The sequence below is a fragment of the Salminus brasiliensis genome, chromosome 3 (genome assembly GCF_030463535.1).
Source record: "Salminus brasiliensis chromosome 3, fSalBra1.hap2, whole genome shotgun sequence".
NCBI classification, from domain to species: Eukaryota; Metazoa; Chordata; class Actinopteri; order Characiformes; family Bryconidae; genus Salminus; species Salminus brasiliensis.
The window spans coordinates 39,927,088-39,948,165 of NC_132880.1; the positions used below are offsets into that span (position 1 = coordinate 39,927,088).

Below are 21,078 nucleotides of genomic sequence, written 5' to 3' on the forward strand. Positions count from 1 at the left end.
TGCGAGTGAGGCTGAAGGGTTTTATGTTGGAACAGAGTGGGGGCTTATTTACCAGAAGCTTCCCATAAACCCCATGAAAAAAAGCCCACAACATGGTCTATGTTGTCAGAGGAGGGAATGGCAGGGACTCTTGTGCACTTTTAGGATACCACTTCTGACAACCAGAAGGTCTTCCTGTGCTATATTTAGGAGTGTGTGTGTTAAATTTTGCTTTGGATGTGTATGACACATTTTCACTACATCGGAGTCATACTGTAGGTCCTGTAGCTCAGATTCAGTGATCTACGCTATTATTACACACACACACATTTTAAATCTGATGGAGATACATCCAGCTGCATATACACCAATCAACCATAACAATAAACCACTGATAGGTGAAGTGAATAAGATTGATTACCTGTTTACAATGGTCAAGGGGCGTAAGGAACTGAGCGACTTTTACAAGAGCCAGATTGTGATAACGAGATAACTGGGTCAGAACATCTCCAAAACATCAGGCAGGTCTTGTGGGGTGTTCCTAGTACGCAGTGGTCAGTACTTACCAAGAGTGTCCGAGTAAGGAGAAATGGTGAACCAGCAACAGGGCCTAAGGCAAGTGAGGCTCACTGGTGTAGATGGGGAACCCATCTGTACTTAACTTAACGTCAGAGGTCTTGATGGATCAGTGCTGTTTTGGCAGTACGAAGGGAACCTTTTTAAGGTCACTGTCACTGTTCTAGGTACAGGGTTGTGGGTATCGAACCCACAACCCTGTCATCAATAGCCCAGAGCTCTAACTGCTGAGCCACCACTGCCCCTATCCACCACTGCCCCTATAAACCTGCACAATATTAGGCATGTTTTATTGTACGCCTGATTAGATCAGCCATAACATTAAAACCACCTGGTCTCATGCCATGGGTTTCCATGAAATCAATTAGTTTAAAGTTGATTGAAACTAGATTCATATAAATCTGACTATGGGTTATTTTATTGGAGGAGGTCAATTTTACATCCGAACATGTCATTATTAAGATTCATGTCATTATTAAAGATTGTTTTCAGTTTTTAAAATGATTTTGTTAAAACGATTGGTAATTTATTACATTTTGATGACAACACTATGACAACACTAACCACCCGAAACCACTAATCCACCCATCTTCTTAACTGCTTCAGGGTTGTGGTGGTTCCAGAGCTTATCTGTAATAAGCTGATAATGCAATATATTGATAAAACAATATATTTTTCAGCCCTAACCAGAGAGTCACAGGTTCAAATTCAAGATCTGCATGGTGGGAGGAACCAAGACTTACAAGGGGGACCCATCCTCCTCTGATCAGAACTATTTATAAATTATTGATGTTACAGAACCACCAAGACTGTTTTACTGCTCAGGTGTGCAACATAATCATAATATCATAATAATCACAATAATCATGGTGTGGTATAACTTAATATAATTACAGTAGTGATGGTAAGAGTAATGAGAGTTATAATAGTTAATGATGGCAATATTAATAGTGGCAGATGGTCATTGGGCAGGCAGCAGTGGCAGGAGGGTGTGCAGCTGGTCTGGCATGGGCGGTGGGGGAGCCTGGTGGTCGGAATGGTGGGACATGAAGAATCACCATCTATTTGCAGCAGTACAGTTTTCACTAAGATGTATTTAATCAGTTGGCAGTCTTAGCTGACTATACACGTTATAAATGACTGTCAACTAATTTTACATGCATTGAAACGCTGTCAGTGCAGCAGTTACACTGGCTTCATGAGCATATACTGTGCACTACCTAGAGCGTGCTGTTGTTTTTGCTGTGAAACATCCCAGGGTCATGTCCTAATGATTTTCTCTGAAGACCTCCTGCAGCGCTATAAAAGGACGTGATTTGCTCTTTAGTTTAGACGTAGCTGTCATCTCCTTCCACTGCTCTATTCCTGCTTAATTACAGCCTGTGAATCTCTCACTCTCCCTCACTCGGCCTGGGTGGCAGGCGGCCTGGCTCTTCTCATGTGACTTTCACAGCGGAACGTGACGGCCCAATCTCGCAATCTGCCTCATGATCCTCTGTCTCCTCTCACCATAAATATTCAGCGTATAAAAGGCCAAACAACAGCCGGCACTGTTCTTTTCCTCACTCACAATGCATACTGTTTTTTTCCCCCCTCCAGCACAATATCACAAGTCATTCTGATGAGTCATTTAAGTCTTTCGTTAGGTGGTTGGAGGGGTTTTGGTGTGGGTGTACTGAAGCTGTCTCTCCACCCCGCAGCTGGCAGCAGCGCACACTGAGGACTGGGCACGCTTCGCTCGCACGCTAGTGGAGATCCGCGCCAACCGGGCCGACGGTGAGGAGGAGGGGCCAGTGGAGCTGGCTTCGTAAAGACGTAGTCTCAGAACATATGACCAATACTGTCTGTCTTGCACCAACCTTCAGCCCAGCGTGACTCACCCACATAGTGGCCAGCATGTGCATTAGAGCTTTAACCCAGTCTGAAAACCAGATCAGAACTCAAACACAGCCAGAGTCTCAGCCACAGCGGCAAGTTTGGATGGCGAATCCATCCGAGAGACTGCAGATCGACAAAATTCTGTCCCGGCTCGACCACCACCAACTGGAGACCGAAAAAACACTTTTAACACTTCTAGAGAAAACCTGTAAAAGTCAAGGAGCTTTAAAATCTCAATTACCAGGCCTGGAGATGCCTAGGTGGATTAGGAAAATGGCTAAAAGTTTTGGAAAAGTTCTGAAATGTGATATTTGATTTTGTTGGTTGGAAGATGAATTATGTAGCATTTTAAGGCCAGAGCACACCGACGCGGTGTGCCGCGGCTGTTTTGTGGTAGAATTCGTCATGTTGAATTCGTGTTTGATGATGTGTTTGCCACGACTTGGAACAGACTTTTTTTCCCACACGTAGCTGCGTACCCTCTCAGTCCGCGCTTTACCTGGTTACCACAGAAAACAGCTGATTCCACTGTTTAGCACCTTTTTTTGCGCTAAGCTAAAACACTGATAATGGCATCGTTTTGGACGGATAGGACTTACTTATTGCCAAAAACCTCAAAGTACACCTCAGACGCTTCCCTGGGGAGATGCAGTCCTATTATTGGTGTATTGCCATCCTATGTGAGGTTTAAGTTAACCTTTTCAAATAGCTGGTTTGCAGTAGAGCAGCATCACCAAGTAAAAAGGTAAACTCAGGTTTGTCTTCACTTTCCAGTTCTTTGGTGATTTGGAAAGTTTTTAATATCCACTGGAGAAGCTCTGATAGAAGCTAAAAACAGCACTCTGCAGCGGCCAAACATCTTGTTTTTCCAATGTGAGGTGACTGCCTGGAAAAATACAACCCCCCATGTAACATTAATCCCATCTGAATATGGTTTAAAACATACAAGTCTAATATCAAATCTAAGATCTGCTGTCATGTTGGGTGGTGTTGGAACGGTGTGTTCATTTGCAGAACCTTCTAAAACACAATGTTGGGGTTTGTCTTCGAATGATTGGTCGCTGTGCTCTGGCCAAATTTCAAATTCTTAAACACTTTAATAATGAGGGTTACCGGTAATAAGCAAATTCATTTCCTTAGCAAGATGCTTGATATTTTGATGTGAAAAATGGTAAAGAACTTCTGTGCCACCAACATAATTGACTCCAGAATGCCATTAAAAATAAAAAATATTTATACTGTTTAAGGTAATAAAGTAGCGAGTAGAATAAAACCAGGAAACATCTATTAAAACTGGGAGCCGAACTATGAGAAGCCAGTCCACCATTCGAGAAATTGTGTATGAATGAATATCTGGGTCATGTTAAATAAATATCTGGGTCATGTTAGATTTAGAGACGTATTTGAAGCTCTAATGTGCATCTGCACAGCACTGCTCACTCTGGTTTTGTTCAGCACAGATTCACTATACACTATACATATTACACGATGGTCAGCTGAAGCATCTTGCTTTGTATTTCTGTTGTGCAAAAGTCTACTGTAATCCACCTTCTGTTTGAGTTATATGTATGTGCAATCACGGGTCATTGGTTTAGCTGTTTAGTTGGGGGATTTACATGCCAGATCTGTTTCACTGGAGGACAATAAGGCCTGCCACAGGCTTTTGATAACTGATGTGAAGTAAAAATAAGCTCATGAGCTGCTACAAGGGTTCTTAATGAAGGCCAAAGAGGACAGGATCCTTTGCACGGTTTAATATTTGCTGTGCTTGTGCTGTGTGCGTTGGTGTGTGTGTGTATGTATATATTTTTGTATTTAATTCCTGCATGAAGTACAGTGATGGAGCGAGACATGTAACTGTGTCAGTTGGAGTATTTATAACGGCTGCAAGGTAAATGTCATGATCTTCTATGTGAGAGCTGTTTTGTCAGTCAATGACAAAGTGTGTTGTGCTTATCAAAAGACAAGAGTTTAATTTCACATTTTATCTATACAGTGTGCTGATGGAACAGCCAGATCCTATTGCTATGTATGAGATGTGTGCCCAGTGGTTCCATGCTAATAAAAATGACATATGCTTGTAACCGCATAAAGCAACAGTTTGTTTTCATTTCCTTCTAATAAACATGTTCTCTGGATTACTAGTACACATATTGCTGCCATACTTACAGTAAGGCACAAGCATTCCAGAGGTCTACTATGAGTACATTGCACACTGTAATATATAGTTGCACTATATGGACAAAATGTTTGTGGACACGCCTTGTAATTAATGCATTCAGCTATATTAAGTTACACCCATTGCTGACACAAATGTGCAAATGCCTAGTCCCTGTAGTCCCTGCCAATAGAATATAATATTATATATATAATAATATATAATAGAAAACTCTCTAAAGCATATTAAAATAAACCTATTGGCACCATGCCTAATACCAGGTGTGGGCTAGAGGGTTATCAGGCCCCCAGCATTGAGCTGTGGAGCAGTGCAACTGTGTTCACTGGAATGATAGTTCTCCATTAAATACTTTTGGGAAGAGTTGGGGATGTGGCAGGGTGGTGATCATCCAACACCCTGACCTCACTAACGCTCTTTTTGCTGAATCAAATCCTCACAATAATGCTCCAAAAATCTAGTTAAAAAGTCTTCTTCTCTGGACAGTAGAGACAGTTACTCCAACAAAAGCTTGATATTGTATATTGGAATACCCTTGATTTTGGAAGAAACAATGAATGAGCAGGTGTCCCAGTACTTTTGTCCATATAGTGTAGGCTTAATCTTGAAACACAAACACATTAGAGAAACCATTCTAGGACACATGAGAAAAGTGAGATAAGACATGCTCTTTGCATCTGCTTTGTTTAATGCATACATGAACACCTCTGGATGAATTTTTAGTCTCCATACAGATCCAGACCCTACACGAAAACTCATTTTCCAGCCCTGTTCATAGTGTTAATAGGGGTTGCACAGACTAATGGCTTACTGCTCAGCGATGATACTTCAATCTTGATGTTGACTAGTTGCTGATCACATGATTATGAAACCTCAGAGAAGACAACGGGTGATGAGCCTGATGTGTGGAAATACTTTACCAATAATGAAGTCTGTATTACTGTCACCTGGATGATATGGTCACCAAAGCACCATTCTGGAGGTACTGCTACAGTAAGTAGTTCAGTGAAAGCAGTAGGAACTGACTAGCTTTTGCAATCTTAAACAGCACTGATGCATTAAAACTGGAGAAGCAGAAGCAACATGACAGGGAACCATACTGAGACAAGCCCAGCAAGGAAGCCAGGGACTATTATTTGGAAATGAACAACATTGATCCAATCGACCCGACCACAAAGATTTGGAATGCTGTTTTCACTCGTACTTTCCATATTACAAGCTTACCATCTTGTTTACGGTATAAGAACAAATAGTACCTGTGAGATGTTCTGAAACTAGGCTATAAAGCCCATGGACATTTTATCACAGCAGGATTTGTTTACAATTTGAGTGAAGGATGGCAACAACACAGTCCTAACAGCAAAGGTAAGCTGGCTGTAATCAAAGAAACTTGTGCTCAGCACAGCAGCACATTTTACAAAAGTAGGCTGGAACCGTGATGATGTAGTCCTAAAAGATTATTCCTACAGCAAATAGCTGTCTGACACTTTCCTAAAGTAAAGCAGATTAACCCATTTCTGCTGGATTTCCTCTGTTTTCTATTTAACGTCGGCTATTTTAGAAGACAGAAAAACAGCTCGACTCGATTACACTATTTCACCTGTAAAAAGAAGCAAACGAAAAGGTCATTTGAGTTGAGTACAGAACAAAACCACAGAATATCCTGACCACAGAATACCTCCAAAATGGCACACGGCTGTTTCAGACAAGCATTCCCGTCTCCTGTGGATTTATTCATGACGTCATCAGCAACTAGCTGACATTTGACATCACATAACTGTTGACTATAAAAAAATAATAATGATCAAATAAATCTGATGTTGTGCAACCCCTAGTTAATAGTGTAATTTAACACTACAGTAGAACCTGTGTCTAGAACCGTATATATGACTTTAGGAGTAACCCTTTTCTCAGCATCAGTTACATACATACATACAGAAGTCACCCTGCATTTCACATTTCAGTATTCACCCTGCTCAAACACACCCATTTCAAACTCATAAATAACCCTATCTCTATCCCTATCCCTCCCCGCCTCTCTATGTAAACCCCCCCTCGTGTGTGTATATATATATATATATATATATATATATATATATATATATATATAAAAAAAATACTCACTTGCTCAACTACCCACATACTCCAGTATGTGTGCATGTGCACTCCCAGGATGTTGCATTTAATTTGCGGGTGTAAGGGGCCCACTATCAATTTGCAGGAGACTCCCAGAACTTCAGTGAGAGGTGGGATGTCTGGCTTAGTTAAAGCCGGTTGTATGTAAAATGTAAGGCGCCTACAGGACCAGCAACGGGAAACATTCAAGTGCCTGAAGTAACAGAATTGTTAATTCAACATATGGAAACAAATGAGTTATATAAAAAAATATGTATTTTTATTGACATAGCTGCATCCTGGTACGATTGTGTTATTTCAAAACTCACATAATCATGATTCCCTTAATCATTTTCTTATCTGTTCTGGATAATTTCAGTCATTACATACTCAAATGAGGAGGACTAATTTGTAGTGTAGATCTTCCATTATAGTCTTATAGTTTGCCCTACTACCTTTATATGACACCTAATGGTAGAAAAATGTGCCGAAACTCTACACTTCACAATTTACACATGAAATCAATTCAAACAAACTACAGCCTGCAGCGAAGAACTGGAACAACAGCATTTAAAAATATTCTGCTTCATGTCAACTCCACTGGGCTTTAAAGTCACGATTCACCCTGTAATAGTAAGTAAGCTCCACGTCTGGGACATCTGAAGTGAGAAGGAATATCAAGCATGAGTTTCTATAGGTGTGTGTGTGTATGTGTGTGTTTCAGTACAACCTAATGCGCAGTACTGCCACCCACAGGTGGGCAGATTAGCCTCAAGGGTGGTCTGCATGGGGGGTGCCAGTAACTTGAAATCTGGGTAGATGCAGTCCAAATTTACTCTCGATGCCAGCAAACGTAGCCACGGCCAACCTGTAGCCACCAATGTGGTCTGGGTTGGGCGCCGGCAGGCTGATTCGAGACTTAGGGGGTGGCTCCGAGCCAGATGGCTTGCTGTGGTGGAGAGAAAAAGGAGAGAAGGAGGAGGAGGAGGAAGAGGAGGAGGGGGGGGGTGGGCGGGGCGAGAGAGGAAGCAAGAGAGGCAGAGGAGAGATTTTACATTGTACTCTGTAAGGAATAAACAGCCCAATCGACTATTAAAATCATAGAAGAGCAATATTTTCCCTTCAGACAGTGGAACCCAGGATAGAAGAACAGACCACAAGGGTTTCGTGGCTGTTTCTCTGAAAATTCTCCAACGCAAACAGACACAGATCCTATTTTAGCACGTCACTGATCTATTTTAGCTGAGGTTAGAGCATGGAACCCAGAATATGGAAGCAAATCATGAACTCATATTGGAAAGAGCACTGTTGGACCAAAGTATGATTAACGACACACTTTTTGCCTTATTAATATTTTATCATTACAATATTTTAGTGGTTTAACACACGTGTATATCTTATGTACAAGTTAGCCAAATGACACTTTTTAACACTTTTACCCTAATGCAAATACTGTCTTTCAGAACATACAAACAAATAAACAAATACATAAATGAATAATCAGGTGTAAAAAAGTTTTAAGGCACTTTTTAAAGACCTTTCACCATTAAGCAAATCAGAACTGAGGCATGTCACCAATTGTAATTAGGACCTGTCTGCTGAATGTACAAGGTTTATAAATTTTCTGATCCCTCAAATCTTCAGCCTTCTAACATCCAGCAACCATGGGCGAATTTCACAACTTCCGGATGAATAAATTTGCCTGCGAGTTCACGTCCAGTTCAACTTTGGTGAACTTTGCAAGCGAATTTGCGTCCCGACCAAATAAAATAATTTGGGGATAATAAAATATACATAAACGAGAAGTGAAATTGTCAATCGGAAGGTGGGATTCACAGAGTTTTTAAACACTGTGTGCACTCACTGTCCACCCTATAGGACAGTCCTACCTAGTTGGACTGTTCTCAGTTCAGCAGTGATGCTGAGGTGTTTAGAAACTAGATACTGCTGTATCTGATCTACTCATACCGGAGCAACACACACTAATACACCACCACCATTGTCAGTGTCACTGCAGTGCTAAGAATGATCCACCAATCAAATAATACCTGCTCTGTGGGCTCCTGACAATTGAAGAAAAGGGTGAAAGGAGGCTAACAAAGTATGCTGAGAAACAGACGCACTACAGTCCGTAATTACAGAACTACAGACTACTGTAATGATGTATGAATTTTGTATAGAATTTCAGACTCCAACATTTAATAGAGATTTTTTTATTTAAAACTGGAACAGGATAAATTTAAACCATGCTCTCTGTCTCAACGTCCTTAGAAACCATGGAGTAGTATGGCTGAAGGAGAACAGTAGAAAATGCCACCCTGTAACAACACTGCTGACCACTGCTAAAATCATACAGTCAAGGTCCTCACAATTCAGAGGAAAAAAAAAAGTCCACCACAGAGAACCTTCAGTCAAAGCTTGAGCTTTAAAAAGGAAACACGCTCTTCTAGGAACAAGCCTCTTCCATAGGCCATAATGAAGCGCCTGTGAAAATGAAAGTCTTTTATGTTAGGCTGGCCTTTTCTAAAGAGCTATCAATCATCAATGAGCTTTCAATGAGCTTTCAATGAGCTTTCAATGAGCTTTCCTGACATTTCACTTCTCTATGCGGCCATACTGCGTGTCCTATTACTTTTGCCCTATTTGCTCTTTTTTCCCCCCCATCTCAGATTAAAAGCCTCTGCTGTCTGGAAAGCAGCCTGTTAAGAGGCTATCATAAAGCCATGTGTTCAGGTGAGAGAGAACAGGGGATAGAGAAAGAGAGAGAGAGAGAGAGAGAGAGAGAGAGAGAGAGAGAGAGAGAGAGAGAGAACGAGAGAGAGGAGAGACTCTTACTGTCCGCCGAAGTCGATGTAGAACCACCTCTGCAGCAGCTCGTAGGTCACCAGCGTAACACCAAACTGAGGTGAAGAGCGGAATACTCGCGCTGAGAAGAGAAAAATCAATTACCTTTAATTAAAGGATCAACAAGCGGTCACTCCATGGCAAACCTCAATCAGCTGGGCCACTCTTAGTCTGGCCTTATTCAGAGCACCCTCAGAAAGTCCTAAAAGATTCTTATGAAGAGGTCAGGGAGCCTCACCACTGATAAAGCTCCATCACACAATTAAGATAGAACTGAAAAATAAGATGTCACTTTTAAAGCCATGAGTGAATCGTAAGGCATTATATTCATGGTTGGCATCATTAAGTGCAGGTGTCCATTAGCAGGTACCTCCAGCTCCTTTCCAAAACGCGCGAGGTCCCTCCTCCTTCAGGATCTTCCAGAAACAGTCAATGAGTCCATTGTACGTAGTCTGGCCTGCACGGGCTGCCACTTGTAACCTGGTCTTGATAACATCAGCAGGGGTCACCAGGGATGCTGCAGGCATGCCTAAACAGAGAAAGAATGCACCTTTTTAGCGGTTTTATTAAATATTGTTCCAAAAATATCATATTTTCATCAGAAGGGTAAAAAAACTACATTTGGAATACATACACAAACATACACTATACATACAAAAGTATCCAGACACCTTCTTTAATATGTGAGTTCAGCTACCTTACGGTGCACCCATTTCTGACACAGTGCATGCACAGCTTGTTTAATTGCCATAGAAAATCACTGCCAATATAACAGGACCCTCTGGAGTAGCCATGCATGAGTCTGAAGTCACCATGCCCCGTTCCATCTGGTAGATGGAGAGGTATGAAGCCCCTCAACACTGGGCTGTGTGGCAGTGGAACTAACTTTGCTCGAGTTAATACAGCTCCAGCTAATACATCTGGGATAAGTATGGGTGGCATTTTTTATCTATAACTAAGCCTCTGTTATCAGTCCCTGACCTCACTAATGCTCTCATGGCTGAATACCATCACACTCACAGCAATGTTCCAAAATCTAATGTAAGGCCTCAGCAGAGGAGTAGAGGCTGTTCCACCAGCAAAGGAAAAAACAAACTATTTCCTATTATTACCCTTAATTTCAAAATGAACTCTGGAGAAGCAGGTGTCTATAAACTTTTGGACATATGGTGCATATAAGATTCTTCAAGTGTGCTGATGCATCTGATGTGGATATTCATGAAGCTACTAGAGAGAATAACACATGGATTATGGTAAAAATTATGTATGCAAAATATGTCCAAAAGTATCCAGACACCTGTTTTACATAGTAAAATGCCCAATGCCAAGAATCTACTAAATGGGTATAAATCCCCTAAAATGATTGAGCTTCATCCAGTACTGTGGGAATGAGTTGGAATGGCATTTGTAATTCAGAACTATTCATCCAAAAACAGCACTCGACCTCACTAATGCTCTTGCGATCACAGGCAATTAAACCCTTACAGCAATGTTCAAACATCTTGTGAAAAGCATTTCTAAAGGATGTTACTGAACCAAAGGGAAGCACACCTTATTAATACCCTTAATATAAGACAAAATGTTGGCGTAGAAGGTGTCTACAAACCTTTACATAGTGCAGTAATTCCATAGTTTTCATGCCCCAAAACAATGCAATAAGGAAACCCCTTAAATGAGCAGGTGTGACCAAACGCTTGACTGGTAATGTATGACTGACAATACAGCTAAACATCATATTTTCATGTATGATCTAATACTTTTGATCAAATCTCTTTACTCCTCTCCACTGCAATTGTATCAGCAGTCCTATTAACAATCTCCAAGTCTGTCAAAAAAAAAAACAATATTGCAGAGAAAACATCAGAGAAAATTTTCACTTTTATATTCAAACCCTGACGGAGCGCTAAAGCATGAGCCACTGATTGACCCTCATACTGTCCTGCTAGAGGGGGGAACACAATGCACAGTAATGAGAGTGACAAAAAGCTGCCCCTGGCTGCCCCCAACAGAGGCCCCCGTGCCTGTGGACCACTGCCTCCACTTCAGCACTGAATGGTCTCAATCATCAATGGCCATTTGAACAAGCAGCGTCATTACCGGCACCGAGTCCGCTCACATTCACTCGGCTTTTCTTTTAATACTCAAGTAAGCCATTCTGCTCTGATTGACCAAACTGTCTCTCTCTTCAAGAGCTGACCCGGAGAGCCCACCTGCACAGCGGCTTAACTGTAACCTTGTGGAGAATAGTAGAGAAGCCTTCATCCAGGATAAGTATGAGGGCTAGGAGGGTATGTGGGCTTTTGCATCATTGGGGTTAGATCTTATCAGCAATTTACACAGACAACCTAGACAACAGGCTGAAAGTGAGTCTACAATGATCTGTATCTGTGATAACACACCTTAACCTTAAATTAGGTCAATAATTAGAATCACATTACTAAATATTGCTGTTGTAACTCAAAACTCCATTGTAGCCAGTTGTAACTCCATTTTTGCCATCATTATATGAAACTGTTACGATTATTAGACCAATAGAAATTCTCCTAAATGACTCCTAAATAAAGGGTGTTTATTAGTGAAACTTTAATATTGGCTGACTGCATTGGCAAAAACTATTTATCAGTTGGACCCAAGCCTTAACGCATCCCAACTGAGCTCTGCATATAGAAGCCGGCACATTTAGCCATACACTGATGAGGATCCAGAAGTCTACCACACAAATAATGGCCGGTAAACTGAGCGTGTAATTCAATTTCCTGAGCCGACTGTAAATCACTAATTGCCTGCAAGCTCTAGCTGCTGATAAATGGTGAAATGAGTGATATACCCCGAATGGGCATACCTAATCATAAAGCATGCTTTACCCAGCCAACAGCACTGACAGAAATAAAACGCTGGTGGAAGGCAGGAATGCCGCGCTCGCTTTGACCATACATGGCTTTTCCATCCCGCGCCACATTCAGGGCCAACTTGTACAGCAGTAAATCGGACACATCCATCAGGCAAAGGGGATTAGAAATAAATATTAATTCTCCTTTACTGCTGCTCCAAACCGTGCTGGCTTGGCGGCCTCTGTCTCCTTTTAAACCATGTTTTCTTTAAGAGGAACCACAAATCTAAAATATATATACATAAAAAAAAACACCACCAGATCTAGATCATATTTTTATATACGATGGGGAAAGACAGGGATCTTGGATGTTTTGGCCTGATCCTGCCAACATTGTGAGACCCGTTTATAGCTCTTTGCAGCGCTACTACTTGGGGACCTGGAGATTTTTTTTTTTTCTTTTAACACTCACACAGCTAAGAAGCTCAGGCTGCCAGTTCCTATATATTAACAGTGGAAAATATCCCGACCCTTGGCAGCCATGCTGCACTTCAAAACGCAGCCTAAATCACTGAGCACTCTAATTAGGGCCAACCACAACGGAGCCAGTGGTGGCAGGCGGCTAGTGGAGAGCACGCGGCGGCTTACCCGCCACCGCCCCGGCCAGCAGAAGCCTGCCAGGCCCCACCCGCCCCTCCTCGTCTGCCAGGCCCGCTTTGACATGCGCGTAGCAGGGGAAGTAGATGGCCGAGAAGGGGATGTCTCTCAGGAAGCAGGCCTTCGCACCCTGGGGGGGAGAGAGAGAGAGAGAGAGAGAGAGAGCGAGAGAGAGAGAGAGAGAGAGAAGGGGAGGGGGAGGAGACACAGAGAGACACTTGTAAACTTTAACTGGCAGAATTACAACCATTTTTTACGGTTTTCCATGTCGTTTAACACTTGATGTAAAGCTACTTGCTCTCTGTAATGTAACGTTTTCTGATGAATGGCCTCTTTCCCCCCTTCAGGAACCACAAGGGCATTGTAGTTTTGTGAGGTATTCTGGGATTTTGGTTTATGGCGTGTTAAAGTCAGGCTTGATGGAATGATAGTGGGTGTGGGTGTGGGTGTGTGTAACTATGCATTTTTTGTTAACGTTTAATATAACCCACAATATTTTCTAGCACTTTAAACAAGAATTTGAAAACAAAAAAAGTCAGGTGGAAACAGAGAAATTCATATTTTTCCTGTTTACAATTTCGCTTACATGTCATTAGTATAAGATGAGATCTTTTATAACTAATTTGACCTAATGACATTACTGTTGATGACAGTATATTAAGTACAGTATATTATATTATATTATATATCCTGTCACGTTTTGACATTAAAACATGAAAGAAAGTCAGATACGGATTGTAAATCAAAGGCAAATGTAATGTATTGTGCAACTGTCTTGTTCATTCTGTACATTTACACAGTATAGAAAAACAGCAGCCACTTCAGACCTGTATGGGTCATCCTGTGTCATTCCTAGATGCGAGAGGCGAACCAAGAGATGTCTAAGCTTAAGGTTTCATATCCTTACTGGCCTGGCAGGCATCCAGAGAAGGAGGCCAAGGAGCTGGACAGCCTCAGTGCTCGGCCCAGGGGTTTAACTCCAGCCCTGAGTGCTCTTTAGACAGGCTTCATTTAACTCTGGCTTAATCTGCCCCTCCTACACAGGTAGCACAGATAGCTGAGTTATCTCTTTCTGAAAGTCACTCTCTCTCTGTCTCTCGCTCTCTGCTCAGGGCAGCATGCCCGCTGAAAAGCAGGAGGGGTGAAATAACGTAATCATTGCTGTTCCTGAGGGCTGGGCCTGGCTCATCTGCTCTGGCCGGCTTCAGCTTGTATGCAGGGGTGTGCAGCCCTAACACAGCTAAGCCTCCACCAGAGACTGAACAACATCTGGTTCCACTGGCCCTCTGTATGCGCGATAACTCGACAACACCACTTGGCAGCTTCACAGCTGGGGAGAAGGTGAAGGTGTGGGTGTCAGATCTGCACGATAAAGAATACCATATCATAACTATACTTTGCTGTATGACTCACAAATTTTTACAACACGTAACATGCGTAACAAGATCAGCCTGCACTGTGATCACAGTTCTTAACTGTACATGTAAAACACCTTGATTCATTAGAACACGGACAGAAACTCATCTGGAACATCTGGTGCTGTTCATGCTGCTCACATTCATTTTTTTTAAAGGCTCATTTGCAGATTGCAGTCTACTGATATAATTGCAAAGACTAATGTTGCTATAATCTTCTGTCTTTCTTTTTCTTTTTTGACTATTTTAATCTGACAGTTGAACTTCACACTGCGTTACATTTCCATGATGAATGGACCAATAGAAATGCTCCAAAATGACCTGGAATAAAATATTTTTACATTGACTTCCATTGAAAATTGAGTTTGTTTTTTTTTTCCTTCTCCTGTGAAGATTGGCATTTTGGAGATACAAGGTTTTCATGTGACAATGACAATATGTCCTAGTGCAGAGTACAGACTGTATGTACCTATTTAGCATAACAGTGTGTTCCATAAAGACATAAATACTTTAGGCAGGTTAGAACAACCCGAAAGTTTTAAGGCACTTGAAAATGTTGTTCTTTTTTTCCCCTTCAAAAATGTCACAAAAATCTAATTATATTTTACTTATAAGATCACACCGAAGTGTCACACCAAGTACTTGCTAAAAATAAAGTAAATATACTGTACCATTCTAAAATCATCTGCAGTCATCTGCATTGCATCTAAATTGTTTTTACTAGGCATAATGTACTTACCTTGTGCACTCTGCAGCTGAGTCACACACACACATCTATGAAAATACAAATATCAGAATCTTTGTGGGGTTCCCACACTTTTTCCCAAAAAACACCTTTTCAGGATATCTTATAGTACTTCTATAGATACAAACATTCATATATTGAGCATATTAAACAGGTTTTACACACATGGTTATTTGATGTATCATTATAGCACCACATACATCGACCAGCCACACATTAACACCATCTGCCTAATATTAAGTTAGTCCCACTTGTCCCACCACAACAGATCTGACCATTCAAGGCATGTACTACTCAATACCTCTAGCAATCAGTATCTCCCACCAAGACATTAGCAGCAGATCCTTTAAGTCCTGCTAAGTTGTGAGGTGGGATCTCCATTGATCACACCAGTGAGCCACAGGTGCCCATGACCCTGTCGCTGGTTCATTGGTTGTCTTTTCTTGGACCACTTGGTAGGTATTCACCACTGCATACCAGAAACCCCCACAGGACCTGCCTGATGTTTTGGAAATGCTCTGACTCACTACTCTGTCGTCTAGATATCACAGTTTTGCCCAAGTCAGAGTGCCTCAGGTTCTTACACTTGCCCATTTGTCCAGCTTTTAACACATCACCTTCAAGAACTGACTGTTCACTTGCTGTAGTATATCCCATCCCTTGACAGCTGCCCCTGTAGATGAAGATAATCAATATTTTTCAATTCACCTGTCAGTGGTGCTAATGTTATGGCTGATCAGAGAAATGCACATTTAGCATTTTTCTCAGTTTCCATGACTGGAACAATGGAACAATCTCTTAATTTCCAGGTTTCAAGATTTTCCAGTTATATGTGGGAACCCTGTTGCTCACAATCACTGCTAAAGTACTCAAATCCTGGATAAGAAGGGGGAAAAAACTTGATTGGGACATCCCTAGTACAGAGCATGTGCAGATCTTCATGTGGAGCAGTAGGGAGTGGTGGTGCTGGAAGCTCCAGCAGCAGCAGCAGGGGAGAGGCGGGGTAATTAGACTGACAAAGGCGGCTCTGTGCCTGGGCCGGGCCCTGAGGAGCCAGGCCGTCTGGGACAAGCAGGCTGCAGCGCGTCTCTGCACTCAATGCACATTGTCCACAGAGCTGGAGAGAGGCGGACAGAGTACAGGGGCCGGATCCAGCATTCTTACCCACACACACACACACATACACATACACACAGGCCGTTGTACACGTTATTCTCCCCCACTACTCTGAAATAAAAGCTCCTTTCCCACGACAAGCTGACAGGTGAGCCCTGGAGACAGCTACCTGACCAGTGGGACACATCTCCACCTATATCGTACACACACACACACACACACACACACACACACACACACACACACACACACACACACACATGCCTATGGCAGAACAGATGATGTACTAAAATCTCCAGCACTCCTGCACTGATTATATTTTGGTTATGTTTTATTCATGTGATATTCATAAGCATTGCCCTACAGCCAAGAGATCAATTTGAGTTACAATAATGCCATACCTTCTTTTTTTTTTATTTTTTTTAACTCTGCAACTCAGGAGTCGGATTCACAAAAACTTTTCATAAGAAAACAATTCAGAATCTTAGGATAACAAAATGTTTAAAAGAATTTCTCCAAAATAACTTAAGATAATGATAATCTTATTTTCTAAGATTTTCTTTGTTTCTACACTCTTCGCGCCACAAGACAAAAAAGTAACAGAAAAAAATAGAATACAACTAATCTTAAAAAATGTTAGTACACAAGACGGTGGAAAAAGCACAAAACAAGAAAAATATTCTCTTTGGAAAACATGACAGCTTAGTAACTAGTAATTAGTAGTACTAGTAACTAGTAATTAGACACTAGCAATTCTAATAATTCAACTGACAATCTGATGATTTTAGAGATCTACCTTCTACCTTCATCTCTTACAGTCTAAAATCTCTAAATGAGAAGCATTAAGAAAAAAAGCACATTCTTTGGAAAAGTTTTTTTTAAGACAAGTTTGTGAATCTGGCTCTTAGTTTTTTTTTCAATGGCTACATTTGGACATCTTTTATTTTTAAGTATAATAAACCATATATTCATTAATGTACATCTAATGTTTCAATTTGATTAAACAATGTCCAAATATAAAATATAAAGATCTGTCTCTGAGTTGTATCTGGGCAACTACCTGCACTACCATGAAAGTGTTAAGGTAATTTGTAATTTGTCTATAAAAACCATACAGGGCTAATCTGAAATATTCTGATGAACACATATAATACCCATAAGATAATTTCATTAAAATAACTCCTTTTACACTAAGAAAAGCAGCCATCATTATGTCCCTTATTCAATCATTAGAACATCCCTCTAGACCCCGTTGACACAGGCTTGTCACTCGGTCACTGTCTAACAGGCTATAAAATGTCATAAAATAAGTCTGCTGGATGAGATATGAGCGAAGGCTATCACGGCAGTTCCACCGCGTTGTTTACACCAAAACAAAATGCTCTCCACAGCCGCCTGCTCTCCAAGCCTCAGGAATGCGGCGGCTCTCTGCTGGCTCAGCTGGACCCAGAGCGGCTCTAACTGCACTGCTGTGATCATACAGATATGCTCCGTTCAACATAAGCACTCAGAAAGAGAAACAGCATTAGAATCCTCATTCATGGGCTGAGAGGCCAGAGCTGCCCGGACAGACTAACGCAGCAGTCTGCAGGGGGTCGATTGAGCCGTGATGGTGCATGTGTGTACAGAATTCTGCTGGTGCTCAGAGACAGAAAGAGAGAGAGAGAGAGCCTCAAGAGGAACCATCAAGTCTAGAGAGTGAAACAGACTGCAGGCAGCAGGAGGGAGGCGCTAGAGAGCTGAAGATGTTGTTCTCTTTCAGGGTTGTAAGAGGTCAAACAAACTCCATCATAGTACAGCTGCATGATGTAACTTTTTCTGATTGGCCTAAGTTTTACACTGTTTATGTTTCAGGACACGTTCTAGGTATTGATTTTAGATATTGGATGTTGGGTATTTCAGGGCACGTTCTAAGAGGAAATAAAATGACAGGGAGAGAAAGAACGAGAGAGAGAGAGAGACAGAGAGAGAGCGAGAGGGAAGGGGAAGAGGGCCTACCTTATAAAGGCCGAAGAAGCCCAGGTCACGGATGACTGAGAGAGCGCTGACGCGTGGCCCAGTGGTGATCTCTCCTGCCACCTGCAGCCGGATCTTCACGATCTCTAGCGGGTTGGTGAAGATCACCTGCGAGCCTCCAGCCTGCAGAACATACACACACACTGCATTAATCTAAATACCTAAAAAGGTTTATATTTGAAAAGCTTGGCGTGGTTCAGTTATTCTGTCAACATACCAATTAAATCTGAACATTCAGCCTAGAGTAACAGCCAAACACAATAAGGTTTGTTGTAAACCTCCCCAACAACTGAGGTTTGTGTGAGAGATGAGAAAAGAGCAAATCAGACCAAGAACAAGAACAGAGCCCAAACTGGACAGCTGGACATGTCAGCTGAGGTCTGAGGTCTAACCATGTGTCAGGAATTTCCTCGCTTAGGTTCCTGTTTAACACGTACTGTGAAGGCCCTAAATGGACAGTGCCTTTAACAGCGCTCTGTGTGCGAGCTCCATACTTCGGATCGAGCTCGCACACAGGACTATATTGTCCATGCCACAGACAGACAGGCCATGCCTGAGACATTAGACAGAATGCAGGCCCCGAGGGGCCTTCAGGAGACAACCTCAACCATGCGGCGGCTCCAACCTTGCATTTGTGCGGCAGATAAAACAGCCAGCACAAGCTGGAACAGGTTCCTTGCAGGCTCTTTGAAAACACTTCTGCTTTGACACAGACGTATCTGGGCTGGCAACGGCCACATTTCAACACGTCTCGCCTGAGAGGCTGGCAGCCTGCCGCCTCAGTGCCCTATCTTCCCTGTTGCTCCTAGTTACTGAGGTTGCACGCAGGAAAGCACAGTAGCAATTAGATGGAAATCTGTTTCCATGGATTTCTTCTCCTTCCTTCAGCCTCTCCTTTTTAAAATAAGGCCCTCACTGTTTGTTTGTCGTTAGTTCTTTTCTCTCCTTCCAGTTCGGAGATATGAATGTGGAATTGTGCGCTCTGTCTTACGGGAATGTAGTAAATGAGTCTCAATCTTGCGAGTGAGCACATTTCAAAAAGAAAAAAAGAAAAAAAAAAGAAGAAGAAAAAATAAAAACAACACCACCACCCATTTAGTAAGTATTACCATATTCGGAGGGAAAGATCATAATCATCTCATTGAAGGTGCACTTTAAATAGAATTAAGCAGAATGACCCACACTTCCCTTCCAGAAGACATTAGAGCACACACTGGCAGAGCAGGCCTGCCTCTCCCACCTCCTAGCGAAAAAAACCTAATAGCTATTTATGTGGAAAATGATCTTTTATAGTTAATTAGAGCATCAGCCCCAAGAGCGATCTCTTTAAACTTGTTTTGGCAAGAAATAGCATGCTAAAACTGAAGAGAGGAGCACAGGCCAGGTCGCTCACTCCTATCAATTGGGTACTAATTGAAAATTTAAAGAGTTGCAAAAAAGAAAACAAACAATAAACAACCAAGGGCACTGGTTAGTGGGAGACAATAGCTCAATCAGCTGCGAGAGTAAGGCATTTAGAGCTGTCTATGGTGCCATATGTCAGTGTGAGAAATGGGATTTGGGTGCAGAGTGACAGAGGCGGTGGCAGCCCGATAATTCAGTCGTAATTACAAGGCAAGGTGAGGCCCAGAGGCAAGCAGGGCTGCTGGGTGTGGTGGAGGTGTACCTGAAACACACTCTACTGCCAAGAGCAAAAAACCCAGGGAAACACACAAGCCCACACACACACACACATTCAAACAGTGCCATTTAAACACTCCTACTACTCACACTCTGTTACACTTCACTCCTCTTAGTCCAACAATAGCTTAGTGCCAGGCACAAACATTAGCTTCCCTCTATTAACATTCACTCAGACGTTCATGGGTGTCAAATGGTCACCTCCATGGGTATCGCACGTGCGTGTTTTCACACAGAAACGGGGAGAAAGGTGAGCAAGAAAAACACTTATTTGGTGATAGCACCAAGCGATACAAGGAAAAAGGTTTTTCGCAACAGACTAACAAAGCATTACAAAGACAAAATAACATTAAGCAAGCTAAATTACATCGCTTTACAATTCACAGCGAAAACGAACAAAGCGTCACTGTATCCCTGCCATGTTTCCCCCCCTTCTCTCTACTGCTCTTTACATTGGCTGTGCAAGTATTTTGAGTAACCCGGCCCTCAAATGAGGGCTAGCAAGCACAAGATAAGCATCCAGCCAACTTCTCGGTCAGCGAAGCATGCTGTTCTTACCAAATAATTATTAAGTCTTGGCAACTGTCAAGAGTCTAATTCAGAGGCTGCAACGTGAGAGGAGAGGAGAGAAGAGGAGAGCACTTAACAGTTTAAAAGTCTCACAAAAATGCATTAACCAGGCTTTTCCATGAGGCTGGTCATCCGTCTCGCTCCCTCACTGTAACGCTACTAAGGCAGGACTGTTCACCATGCTCAAATCAGCAGTTTAGTCTTCCCCCCAAAAACGAAATAAATCCGTCTGATTTGCCATGACTGCAGTGTCAATAAACAGGGCCGAGAGCGCTCAGCACGCGGAGAGGCGTGAGAAAAGCGGCGCGGCCTGCCAGACCCAACGCCGGGGGCTCAGCATGGATGAAAGAAGCTGTCAGGAAAATCACACGAGGGAAAACACATCCACTGGGCCCTGCACAAGCCGCCACTCTGTACGCCTTTCAGAGGAACATTTCTCTTCATGATGTGCAGTCTAAATATCAACGCAAATGATCCTGTG

At 42.2% G+C, this 21,078-nt stretch overlaps 2 protein-coding genes across 4 annotated transcripts in view; one reads left to right on the top strand and one right to left on the bottom strand.

The window, feature by feature from the left end:
• Nucleotides 1–4,526, top strand: part of LOC140552124 (cytoplasmic dynein 1 intermediate chain 1) — an 86,231-nt gene extending 81,705 nt beyond the window's left edge. For all 3 annotated transcript variants that reach the window (XM_072676123.1, XM_072676121.1, XM_072676122.1), the window contains one exon: nt 2,256–4,526. In XM_072676123.1, coding sequence (XP_072532224.1) covers nt 2,256–2,366 — 111 coding nt within the window. In that variant the 3' untranslated portion in view covers nt 2,367–4,526. The remainder of the gene's footprint in view (nt 1–2,255) is intronic.
• A 2,456-nt stretch (nt 4,527–6,982) lies between these two features.
• slc25a13 (solute carrier family 25 member 13) overlaps nt 6,983–21,078 on the bottom strand; it is a 46,924-nt gene continuing 32,828 nt past the window's right edge. The window contains exons 14-18 of the mRNA XM_072676124.1: nt 18,330–18,470; nt 13,047–13,185; nt 9,939–10,097; nt 9,560–9,650; nt 6,983–7,673 (exon numbers count right to left, since the gene is read on the bottom strand). Coding sequence (XP_072532225.1) covers nt 7,496–7,673; nt 9,560–9,650; nt 9,939–10,097; nt 13,047–13,185; nt 18,330–18,470 — 708 coding nt within the window. The 3' untranslated portion in view covers nt 6,983–7,495. The remainder of the gene's footprint in view (nt 7,674–9,559; nt 9,651–9,938; nt 10,098–13,046; nt 13,186–18,329; nt 18,471–21,078) is intronic.